This window comes from Dermacentor silvarum, chromosome 2 (genome assembly GCF_013339745.2).
Source record: "Dermacentor silvarum isolate Dsil-2018 chromosome 2, BIME_Dsil_1.4, whole genome shotgun sequence".
NCBI lineage: Eukaryota > Metazoa > Arthropoda > Arachnida > Ixodida > Ixodidae > Dermacentor > Dermacentor silvarum.
This window is the reverse complement of record NC_051155.1, coordinates 177652444-177665609: the sequence shown is the minus strand read 5'-3', so window position 1 is coordinate 177665609 and position 13166 is coordinate 177652444. Positions and strand designations below refer to the sequence as shown.

The 13166-nt window shown below is 45.0% G+C and overlaps 1 protein-coding gene across 2 annotated transcripts in view; it reads right to left on the bottom strand.

Annotated features, from left to right (window-relative positions):
• LOC119442193 (calcitonin gene-related peptide type 1 receptor) overlaps positions 1-13166 on the bottom strand; it is a 123804-nt gene that overhangs the window by 20710 nt on the left and 89928 nt on the right. For both annotated transcript variants that reach the window (XM_037706971.2, XM_049661953.1), the window contains exons 5-11: positions 12778-12956; positions 10958-11160; positions 7125-7250; positions 3745-3839; positions 2624-2715; positions 1520-1664; positions 466-616 (exon numbers count right to left, since the gene is read on the bottom strand). In XM_037706971.2, the coding sequence (XP_037562899.1) occupies positions 466-616; positions 1520-1664; positions 2624-2715; positions 3745-3839; positions 7125-7250; positions 10958-11160; positions 12778-12956 (991 nt within the window). The remainder of the gene's footprint in view (positions 1-465; positions 617-1519; positions 1665-2623; positions 2716-3744; positions 3840-7124; positions 7251-10957; positions 11161-12777; positions 12957-13166) is intronic.

Genomic DNA, 13166 nt, shown 5'->3' with positions numbered 1-13166 from the left:
CTTACAGTGGTACAAGTGCTACTGTGCTGTGCGGTGATAGTATGCGGTGACAGTGACCGGCTGTGACCAGTTACCATCTGTGCTCTCTTCCTCTCTCTCTACTTTCCTATCGCTTTACCTCCGCCTCTCATCTCTCCCCAGCGTAGGGTAGCAAACCGGATCTTTCCTTTCTTCTCCCTCTCTCTCTCTCTACTCCTGACTATCTTGTCTCATTCCTATATGGTTCAGGGGGAATTGAACATTTGACTGATTAAGATTTTTTTAAAGGACTTCTTTCTGCATAAACACTGCATTTGGAGTTTGGAATGCGAATCTCATATTCATGCAGGTGCAAAGAAATATTTATATCTCGGACTTGAACCGGACAACCTGTTAAGTTCACTTTTTGATACGAAAGCTGGAACGGATGAAAAAAAGAAAACGAAGCACCGATTCCGTGCAAGGTTCTGGTGCACATTTTCTCACCCCATCCGACGACGTAGAAGACTAGAAGCGACTTCTGCTCGGCAAATGCGGAGGCGATCAGCTTGTGCAAGTAGAAGCCTTCGCAGAACATCCAAGCATACTGGCACAACCGGAAGTAGCGTGAGAGGGTGTAGAGCACCTTGCACAGGCTCTGTGTTAAAGAAATACAGACGAGGCAACAGAAACTAAAATGTGTTACCGAATTCAAGTGCAAATAATGGAGTAGTTCATACTGACAGTTCTCTCTATATACTTTTTATTTTATTTTTTCCTTGGTCTTCAGCAACCTTAGTTCCTGTGATGATGGTGCCTTCTGAAAAGTTGCTACACAGAGACCGCGTTATAAACCATGTTCTCCCTAAAAATGGCAAATAAGTTCTGCGGAAACCCCGCAAGGTGAACGGAGGTCCATGAAAGCGAGAAATGTCACCCACTCGACTGTAGCACAACGATACAAAGGAAGATCAATGCGGGTTTCCCAGAAAGAGAGGTTCGCTATTGAAGTTGCGAATCTTTGTTTCCGAGAAACGCTTATCGGGTTACCTCTGCAGCTTTGCGGGTGACATTCCTAAATTTCGGAGTTTCCCCAAATGAATGCTGCGCGTTCGGTGGTTTTCATTTATTAGTTAAATGGCTTGAGTTATTGCAACAACATTTGAGGCTGAAGACGACTAAGAACTTTCTAAACATAATATCTGCGAATATAAAATCGAGTTCGTAAATGTTCTTAACTCCCCAAAAAGTTAGGCAGCTTCGCTGGATGCGCGAGGCATTGACAAGAGCGCAATGTTTAGCGTTGCACTGGTGCTTCTCGGTCGGTGGGCTGGAACTGTTTCGCAGTGTTCGAACAACGCTTGTGCCGTAGTGGTCTTACTGTTTATTCCCGTTGGCTGTCAACTCTGCCACACCTCAATAGGGCTGTTCTCATTCTGATATTGCGCTGAACGTTCGTACATTATGCGCTCGACTGATTCCTCTTGAGCCGAGCTACAGAGACACAATGATGTTGGTTATGATGTTTATGTTTGGACGTAGGAGAAACTGCGCGCCGTACCGGATTCTGGTTGACGCGGATGTTCTTCTCCTCGTTGACGTGGTCCAGGATAAAGACCGAGTCCACGAGGATGACGCTGATGTCGTACAGAACCATGGCGACACAGAAGTTTTTGTGCAACGAGATGCGATGAACCTGCAGCTGCCTGCGCATACCACGAAGACGAAACATATTTTGCTGTTTCAAATGTGTTTGCTGTATACATTCGGTAGGAGGTTGCAATGGGTTATTGTACGCCTTTACATTGGCGTGTACAGGTAGACATTTTTTTTTCAAGGGACATCATCAATTTGTGATTCAAAGTACAGTATTTGTTGGGAAACGGCGTACAAAATAAAATGTGGTGTTGGGGAGGTTGCAAAGCTAAATTAGCGAGCTAACATCCCAAAATGATTCCAAACGACATCCCGAAACGGAATGCATGTTTTAAGCTATATATATATATTTGCTGGCTTCCAGCCACTGTGCCTCTTGTTCTCACAGTTTCGCACGGAGGAGGCCACCCCTAATACATTCTAAATCGATTAGATTCGGCAACAATAGCGTCCGCCAACATTTGCTTTAGAATTTTCATTTATTTCCAAAATAAAATAAAATAAAATGGATTCGTAGTGTGTTTTCGAGAAACCGTTATGAAAAATAGTTTTCCTGTATTTTTAGGCCTTATTGTTTGTTTCAACCCACGTTTGAACCACCTACGCAATCTAACTAATTTGTTTTCTCTCTAAAAAGCACATGGTGTCAGCTTCTAGTCGCTTTATAATTGGTTCTTTTCACACAAGTCCCCCAGATGCATGCCGCTTTCAATAAAGGCAAGTGGCAAATCAATCACTAATAATGCGCATGTTAAGCACTATTTTTTCCTTGGTCGCAAAGCGGAGCAACTTCCCACGATTAAAATGAGACTTAAGCGTCAGAACAAATTTTATTCAAGATCGATGCAATCTACTGAAATGTTAAGTTTCTTTGTTTTAGCCAGAAATATTGTTAAAATAATAGTTTGGCTGTTATTACTAAGGCAATTGAATACAACTTGCATCGCGCCACTTGCGAAACCTTTTACGCAGAAGTGCGCAAGGGAACAAATTAAGTCGTGCGACGTACTTGTACACGGAGAAGATGACGATGGCCGGCACGAGGACGACGACGGACAAGGAGTGAAGAACGATGGAGAAGATGGTCATCGAACGGTGATACTGCAGGAGACATGGCCATCGAAGTACGTGTCCATAAGAGGAAGCCACAAAACGAAGAAAACGTGAGGAGTAGATATTTGAAAGCACGTTCAACGAGCTGGGCGCCACTTCAACTCTGGTATTTAAAATAAGATGTCTTTTCGGCCGCATTTACGTGCGTGCTTCGACTCAGCCAACCTATTTGACGGCACTTATCTAGAGATAGCAGTACAGCTCTAACGAAGTAGCCACTGCGCTCGCATAACAATGTTGTTCCAAGGAGTGTTATTAAAGCATAGTGACTACTTGCAGTCAACGATTGATTCTCTGGGACCTCACACTCATTATTTTTGCCCATTCCTCTTATCAGCCTACGACACTAAAAAAGCATCAATTCACGCTTTCTTCCCTTCCTCCATCCCCTGTGCAGACCTGGTTAACCTGTCTGCATTTAATTGCTTGTTTCCCCTATCTTCTCTCTTCTAAACTCTCAATGTGCACACTAGTGGACCGGAAATGTGTCTCACTCACTCACTGACTCACTCACTGACTCACTGACTCACTCACTCACTCACTCACTCACTCACTCACTCACTCACTCACTCACTCACTCACTCACTCACTCACTCACTCACTCACTCACTCACTCACTCACTCACTCACTCACTCACTCACTCACTCACTCACTCACTCACTCACTCACTCACTCACTCACTCACTCACTCACTCACTCACTCACTCACTCACTCACTCACTCACTCACTCACTTCTTTCCTCGCGTATCGAGCGCTTTTGTGTCCCTGGAACTTTAGAATTGAAACAGCCTCCTGTCATGTTACTCTGTTGTCAGTGGTTAAAATTGTAACTAGCAAAGTGCAAATTCATAGCTTTCTCCTTGTTCCGGATACGTACACAAGTACAACTCTGTAATTGCGGTAGAAAATGAACTTTGATTCATCAACTTATGATTCACGCGTTTGCAATCTCCCCGCGCATGACACGCACCCTCGAGTACTGTAGCGAGCCTGTAGTTCGCAATTTTTGACAAACCTCGAGAGAACCGCAGTCATAGAAGGTGTACTCCTTGCCGTACTCCTGGCTGTAGTACCACGTGCCGTTGTCCCAGCAAATCTTTTTCGAAGTCTCTGTAACACAAGTGATGCGCAGTATTAAAATTGGAAGGGCTTCGGCTCATGTAGGTAACATGAGCCGTCTAGGTGTAGTTGGTGTAGTTCAGGCATGGAGACGCAGACATTCTGAAAGCGAAAAAAAAAAGCGGGGGTGGGGAGGACGGAAGGAAGGAAGCGCATGCTAACGCGGATGCAATTCCGCGAAGCATACTGATGGGTTGCTTCATGCGATTTCCTCTTAGACAATAGAAAAAAAAAGAAAAAAAAAACACAATATTCCACCAACTAGATTATAGTATTTATATGGTAGTTTTGTTCCCGGACCCATATAAAGCAGTTAAAGCAGATGGCCTAAAGAGCAGCTTCGTAGCATTAGGCTTTTCTTGTTCTTTCCGAAGTATGCGTTAGTTTCGAAGCATGTTGCTCCGCAAAGCTCCGTCCGGTCCTCAGTGAACCTTATTTGTCCATTTGCTATATTCCGCCTTTTAGACTAACGTCTCTTGCCTTCTTGTTGGTTATCGAAGCTTTGTTTATTTTTTTATTTATTTATGGGGGAGGGGTTGTACTGCTGCATTGATAACCATAACATTATACCAACGATTTCTGCGTTCTTCGGAGGCGTCCTGAGATGCCTTACGTATACCCGTCGTGGCAAACACGCGTGGTGTGCTGCCGTTGCAGTATAACATGTCCTAATATTGTTGTGGTTTAGCAGAAAGTTTTCTCCCAAAGGAAAAGAAAAGGAAAACCTGCACTCCAAGTCACATTAACCGCGCGTAATGGAACGCTCGTTTAAGTGGTTTATACTGTCAGAGCGCGACCCCTTATTATTACCTGCTACGAAATGTCAGACAAATGTCACACCATGTCAATCCTGTTCCCACTGTACCGCTTTATTAAAGCGGCTCAAATCCATCGTCAAGTGACTTAGATTTCATGATCGGTCGGCGCAACAACTAGACAAATACGAAAAAGAAGCGACAATCACAGACAGCACCTGCGATTGCCTACTATTTTTCACCCGTGTCTAGTCGTTGCGCCGAGAGATCATGAACACGTTTATACTCGCCAGTTCTCGCTACTTGTACAGCTAAATTTCGCCTGATATTCAGGCCTCTTTCATTTTGTACGCAACACAGCAGTAGAAAATACAGTGATTTGTCATTTGTCTCCTGATGCAAAATCCTCACAGGTGCCTGTTCCCTGAAGTATTCTGTTTCATTTACCTGTAAGAAGTTTCTGTTTACTCCATGAAACAAGATTCCCTACTCGTTTCCTCTAGCTGCCTTTGCTGTCCAGACGTGGCATGGAGATGCCGTAGGAAAGTAGGTGGCGAGAGTCATGACCACGATAAGATAGAGAAGACGCGTGGTATAGCGTAGAAGAACCACACCAAAGAAGAAAAACCGTATAGCGGGAACACAACTGGCTGAGTAAAAAAACCATAAAGGCAGATAAACGCGCGGAAGTCCAAAATTATGCGTAGAGCTAATTGGTTAGTGTGCGGGCCACCCCCTGCCTAACGGGGAACCACTCTCCAATCTCGAGGCCTACTCACAGCCACGAACTGATGCTGGCAATTCTCGGCTTCTCCACTTACGCAATTTACTCGGAATAAAGGTTTAGCCCGAGAGCCTGCATAATCGGAGCTTCTGTCAGCGTGCGATAAATTGTTGTGTAGGTTTTAGGAAGAATACCGTATATACTCGACTAATAGCCGCACTCATGTTTGGGCCACACTCATGTTAGGGCCGTACTAATGTAAGGGCCGCGCCCCCAACTTGGCAGCCCCCCCCCCCCCCAAAAACAAAAAAAAAAAACAAAAACAAGTTCATGAGCCATTCCATTCTGTGAAGTTAACTCACCAGCGAAGCTGTTTATCGCACGCTACAGAAGTGACACAGCATTTTGCACAAGGGTACGAACATAATTATTGTCCTAATCGGTGGTCATCGTGACGTCATGTACGCACACACATTCGCGTATCACCCCCGTTATTAAATCTGTCCGTCCCGTTAGACGGCCATACCCTCTTAAGCAATGGCTCATACACCCGTAAACGCGGCCTCCCCATTCCGACGACAGATGAGAAGTGAAATTCTACACTGGTATGATGAGCTGCAACGTAGCCAGCTGTAGAAGCAGACGACGACGACGAACGCGTGAGCAGTGTCACGAGCACGTTCACGTGGTTGCACCGAGGAAAGCTAACCTTTTCTCCTTGGTCACCTGATAAGGTGTAGTGTGCACGTAGTGACGTAGTGACGTAGTGACTATGTAGTGACGTAGTACGCGCACTACGTCATGCAATTTGTCAAACATTCACAGAGAGACATCGCTTTAGACGCAGCTGGCCGTTAAACCAAGCTCCGATGCAAGCGGCGATATGCGTTTGCTTTTGTTGTAGGCTCTTTCACTCTCATATATTAAGGGAAAGTTCTTCCGTGTGGACACCATAAAATCCAGGGTCCTAGCCACAGAGAGCTTCGCTGTACAAAATAATCAGTAGACCCAAGAGATTGTCGCAGCTTGTGCGTGTGCTCTCAGATTCTGATCGCATGGCTTGCGTAGTCCTCGGACAGCATTGTGAAAAGCTTTGACGTCACAGTCATATCTGACACCATGGAGAGAGCTGAGGACGACTGTATCCATGAGCGTGATACCGCGAACCGAATCTGAGCAGCGGTGACACCGACAGTAGTTATGACTATAGACGGGCACCAGCCGCGTGTCGTGTTTACGTGCCAAAACCACAATATGATTATCAGGCACGCCGTAGTGGGGGACTATGGAATAATCTGGACTACCTGGGGCCCTTTAACGTGCACCTAAATCGAAGTACACGGGTGTTTTTCGCTTTTTGCCCCCTATCGAAGTGTGGCCTCCATTGACGGGATTTGATCCCACGACCTCGTGCTTAGCACCACAACACCAAAGCCACTAAACAACCATGGTGGGTTCTTGCGATTACCGGCTGTAATGGTAGCCTACATTCCCATTTGTCTGCAGGGAGTAAACAACAAGAAAGCCATTGGCATACCAAAGCGTGCGGAGCCGAGCAGTGGCGAAGGAGCATATATGTCTCGGCGGTTTATGTAGATTTCAATTTACAGGCGTATTGCGTCAGCTCCACACAGATCACAAGGGCAGTCTCAGCACACACGCGGGTGAGAGGCTACGCTGTTACTAATAGTGAGGGTGCTCTTCTGTCTATACTTAAGTACTGCACTCGTAGGACGACGGGTAATCCAATCGAGGATATACGATGCAAAGCGCCTAGATGTAGTGACCGCTACTTACTGATGCACTGTGGCTTCTCAGTGATGAAGTACGCGTGCGCAGGACATGGCTTTCGCACTGTCGTTCCGGCGGGCGTGTCCTTGAAGCAAGTCCATCCATCCCATGTTGCAGGACACCGTGGTCCGTCTGTAAAAGAACATGAACTAAAAATTCGAAAGCGTATGCACTAATAGCTATTTTTCATAACGTTGGTTCGGGCATGAGTAAAAATTGAGAAGTATTGCTTTCAAAGTTAGTCCACTAGTATACGTGCCAGGAGTGTGCCCGTCTCCTGCTTCGGGCCGCTAAAGCCGGGCCGCCGAAGCGATACCAATGCTAGGTATGAACGAAAAGCAGCTAAGAAAGGCAAAATTATAAGATAAAGGAGCCAGGCACTTCATTTATGAGGATGCACGGCTTAGTGTGGAAATTTAGTTAAGCGCAATCTTAGTTCGACAGTAAGAGAGCGCACGTTTGCTGCTGATGCTGCTGCTAATTATCTTGGGAACTGCGTATTCGTTGCCCCACGGCAACGATATTTCTAATCATCATAGACTTCTTTTTTATGTGTACTTATTCTTATAGACCTCATCGTGGTCACATTACTGTTATAAGCGATGTGTGGTAATGATCTGCTAATGTCTGCTTTCTGTTTATCGCTTTGAGAGGACGGGCCTTACACAAGTGCTCATAACCCGTGGGCTTTGTTTTCCATGCTTTGTTTTTTTTTGCAAAGAACCGAAGTAAACTTCAAGTACCCTTTCTTTGTTTTGGTAAGAGGCTGCTTCACATGTGCACAAAATATAGATTTGTTTCTTTTTGTCGCCTTCTTCTACCTATTTCACGTCTCAGATGAAAAGAAAACTTGACATTTTTAACTTACGACTAAACCAATTTACGCCATATTAGTAGCCATTTTGCTGTCACCGTGTCTCTTCAGTGATATCTTTCGTAAACATTCGCGCCTCTCAGTTGCGTCAAAGTCGCTTTTGTTGCAAAGCAAAAAATAAGATGTCTGACCGGTCGCAGCGACCTGAAGGAGAATGTTTTAACGTTTTCAGGGAAAAGTGCGTGATATGATCAATCGGGCATAATATTTAGGCATTAAAACTTTGTCCTTGGGGTTGTATGCCATATTTCAGCAATAGTTGATAACAAATAGCATCTCCATGTTCCATTTTACAGTGGACCACACTGTATCCCTCGAAACTTTATGTCGGGGAAATTGTGGGTTCCGAAAAGCTTAAAAACGAAAACTAAAGAGAACTGAGTCTTCGTCCATTGTTTTTCGTGGCACCTGTAAAAACCAGCAAGTTTGGTCTACGACACTCCCCTCTGGCTGGGCCTCCAGCTATTTCGGGCGCCTGCTTTGAAAGTACGTAGTTTGTATGGGCATTTACTTGTTTCGGTTCCCAAAGTTCCCGCAACAAAGACTATGCCAAGCGAGGTTTATGCACACTTTTCCCGCAGGAGTTTTCTCTGTCGACACTTCTTGACTATCGCATTTCACGGTGAACGCTTTCAATGTAATTTCACTTACGCCTAGTGCCTTCTATCGCAGTTCCCACAAAGAAGGCCGACCACAGCTACATATATAGACAGATTAGAGGCGACGCAGATTTGCCGGCACCATACAAGATGCGCAGTAATGCTTTAAACGCTTGCAAAGCTTTAGGTACAATGTAGAGATCAGGCTATTACGGCGCAGTATCTTTATTTGCATACGTTCATAAGCTCTAACTGTTCATAAGTGGAGCACTAAGCAGGCGTTATGTTTCTTCGCTCCTGCGCCAGTGTAACCTAATCTCCGATTATGGTAATCGCTCCCCGGCGATAGCTCCAAGTATTCAAAGCATGTGCACAGCGTAGTTTTGTAGAACGCACAACAGAAACATGGAGCTATATATATATATATATATATATATATATATATATATATATATATATATATATATAATGCGTCCCTTCAGTTGGCTAGTGAAACGCGTGTAATGCAAACTTTCCATTTCATGTTCACAAGCTCGCAACTCCTGGCAGTGTTTAGTTTTTGTATTTCAATGTAGAGATTTGTAAATTTTTTTCTCTAAGAAGACCAATTTCGCACTCTTGCAGTATCGAAAAGAAAAAAATTGTCATCCACCCGAATATAGCATTAAGGTAAAAAGGAAACCCTCACGGGCTTCTGAGAGAGAAAGCATGGCGTGCACATGAATCATTAACGTACTAATCGGTGTAGGCAGGTAAAATGACATCGAAAGTAAAGTGAAGCGAAAAGAAAGCGAAGGTAAAGAAAAATGAGCGACTAAAAGTGATAATGCTACTGACGTGGACGACGAAAGAGTTAAAGGTCGTAAACGACAATCTACGCAGTGTTGGTTCCCTCATTGCGCCCACAACGGTAATTTCCCGCACATAAGGTAATTTCGCAACATTCTGCAACCACTTTTGGGGAGTTTGCTACAACTATAGCAATGAAGTGAACAGCTGGGCGAGGTGGCTGAAATTAATTTTGCTAGAAGCGCGAGCGGGAATCTAAACACAAGCACGAAAGTGCTCATTACATACACTGACTGAGAAGTGAGAATTTTATTGAAGATAAAGAAACATAAGTACTAAATGTCAAGGCATTTATAAGCAAATCAGTCTCACAGACAAAAGAGGTAACAGGGGAGAATGAAATTCAATTACCAACGTTTTTTCTTCAGCTATGATTAGCCTCCACAACCTCACGTATCTTCTGTTCATATATCTCATTATCCAACATATTCGATGAAAGGTAGGTTTGCAGCCAAATGAGCTGAGAAGATATGAGCCAGACGTGACTTGCTAGTTGTTATTGTGCTGTTGCAATCATTCATTCGAACAACAGCCTGTTTGTTAAATGCCAACTTTTTCACGTAGAGGGGCTATACCTCCATTGCGAAAGCTTTATTTTCTAAACAATCCAGAAACAGTTACAAAATGCATACTAATACCCTGGAAGGGCTTCAGCGTTAAGGCGCACAGTAGGTCAAAAGACCGGCTTTCGAGGATCACATTTCACGAGCGGTCTATTGGGAAACATGAGCGCCAATGTATGACACGTTAGACGTAAAAAATGCCGGCAAAGAGACGCAAGAATAAGAAATAGACGTGTATGCATGTAGTGTGGTGAAAGTGTATTACGGTACTCATTGCGCCTTTTCACATGAGTTTTGTCCGCCCAAGACAAGTAACAAAAACAATTCAAGCTAATGGAAGACTGCCATCGATAATTTCGTGTGAAGCATCGTCAAGCGTCGATGATTGCAGTTGACTCATTGCAATATGCCTCTTTGTGTCGAGCGGTCATTTATTGACGTCACGACATTACCTCGGCGCATAACGCATTTATAAATTATGCATTTATCAATTAGTGGCACGTAACCATGAGCTTCATGAAAAGTTTGCTTACCCCCAATGCGTTTTCGAGTTCAGTTAGTATTCAACCTCCTAGTATTACCTTGTACCCTACCTAAATTGTTAAACTCAAAAAGGGCTATGACTGTTTCATCTCCTTGGCGTGAACCGCAAAGGCGACCTCGTCAGCCACTGCTACTTTTACAGCTCATCACCACTTGGATCGTCTTATTTCAGAGCAAAATGACCAAAGTTTGATATCGGTTTCACCGCCCGCTTTTCCTCAAACTATGTATTTCTTGTTTTCTTAAAGTAACGTTACCGTTAGGTACTCACGACCACGACCTGCACGGCTCCGCGGTGCATGGTATCATCAAATAAAGTCGCAACCCGATATTGCTGTAAAATGAGGTCATTGTTGCTATTCTACGGAGCTTTTGTTTGGCTTCGTGACTAGCGTCATGTGCGATTCCTACCTTTGGTGTCTGTCGGCTCGGCCAGCTCATCTTCGAGCATCTCCTGGCAGCATTGACGAGCAGAGCGGCAACAGCTCTCCCATCGGTCGGCGTACAGCTTCCTCGCGAAGGTGTCCGCGATTTCCACGTCACTCTTGTTGCCGTATGGCGTGAAGCACTCGCCGTCACAGTCACCCCGACACAGCCTGGCCCCACGACAGTACCTGCGCATGAAAAAAAATCACACAGAAACGCATTGTTTACTGCTTAAGAGAGAGTGTATGGCCAGCCTCTCAGCGGAATCTTCTCAGTAGCCCAACATCGCGACGGGATGAGACGAAGCAGTACTAAACTGCCAAAGGACGCTTGAGTAACTGAACCCGTATTCAGAAAAAGCAGTTACGATAAGAAAAATTCGTAAGAGAAAATTCCAGCCAATCTTGTGCTGGACATACTATTAACAAAAGTGACCCGCCAACGGCAAAAGGAATGTGCAAAAAGGGACCTTTGCGAATTCGGTCCCAGGTTTTGTCCTACCCCTGGCACTTGTATATAAGGCAACTTGGAGGTCAATTAGCTTTATTCTGATTATTTGCATTATTTTTGCTACTAATGTGTCCTATGAAGAAAAATTCTTGGTCAACACGTAGCGTAGTCTCTTCCGAGTGACAGCAGATGGTGACGGAGACAAAAGAGCCTTCGTTGCCCCTTGTACCGCCAAGGCTTGTATTCACAGAAAGTAATTACACCAGAATTGCTCGTTAGAGCAAATGCCAGCCAATCCCAATGCTTGACGTGTTATTAGAGAAGGCGACGAGTCAAATGTAAAGAGCACTTACGGGCGAAAAGCTTTGTGAATTCGGTCCCCAGCTCTTACGTACTCAAAAATGACGTTTTTCACATTTCGATGTTTTTGATTACAGGCGCCTGCTTAAGTAGTTTGTTTTAACACTTCATGTACGTTTCTCCATCACTCACTGCATGACTGAGAACAGGATCTGAGGCTACCTGAATTCCACATTTCCTTCTTCCATTTTCTGGTACGCGTGACAAGTCTTGCTTGGTGGTCTGAGGCAACTGAGCAAGAACATTTGCGAAAAAAAAAATGGAGGACGCTTAAGCTTCGCCTTTAAGAGTAGAACGCGATAGCGTTATCGGGATCCGTTCGCATCGCAACGCGCGGCTGTAGGTCTGGTAGAAATGCTGGAAAAGGGGCTTGTGTTTGAGTTTCCTCGTAGCAGAATTAGGTTTTCTCGTACATTCAAATTGCAATCCGACGCCGATTGGTAAACAGTCCGATGGCGAATCCGACGCCGAATGGGAAAGTCGTACTGATGGATTTCACTGTGAGAAATTGAATTTTTGTTGACCGAAACCTTGCACCACGTGGATGGCCTGCGCGGTCGGGGTGGTTGGAGATGATTTTCTCCGCCACCCGCATCGCACGCCGCTTTCCGACGCCGCATCTTCTGCGACACGGGGCCCTTTACGCCGTCGCGTTAAAAATTACCTTGCTTTTCGGAATATTCTGATTGTTTCGTTTTGCTGCGTTTAAAATTTTGTTCGACAGAGACTGCTATGGCATCCATGTGGTGGTTTTATTTTCTAGGTGCGCCGGTGCATTCAGGCAGGACGATTCTCTGTTGTCATGGTTATCGCTCCTATTATTTGACGCCATGGCATCTAGTCATAGTGACATTTGAAGCACTGCAAAGAATTACTAACTGAACTCCGCGCGCCGCCAATGGAACACGCGAAAGCTTTTGAGAAGGGGGCAAAACATTTAGCAATCTGTTAGTTCTGTCCTGCCTAAAAATGAGATATTGAGGAGTGGCACGTACGTGAGTCTGGATGCGTTCTTGAAAGCCAGGCTGGCCATGTACTTGTAGCAGCGCGCACACGTGATTAGGCTGAAAAAGCGTGGCTCCAAGTAAAGCTGGCTTTCCATCCGACACGTGCCGGGGACCTTCTCGTACAGAGAACTCCGTGCCCACGCAGCCCCGAAGCCGCCAACAGCCAGCTGCGAGGAAACACGAAGAGACGGAGTGGGAAGTGCAGAGGGATTTCAGGATTGCAAACATGGGCCTCGACTGCTACTTTTCAGGAAAAGTATAAGTGTGTAAAAGGATGATGTACACGCAATAGAGAACAGCTATATCAACGACAATGATAGACATCTCTCTCTCTCTCTCACACACACACACACACACACACACACACACACACACAC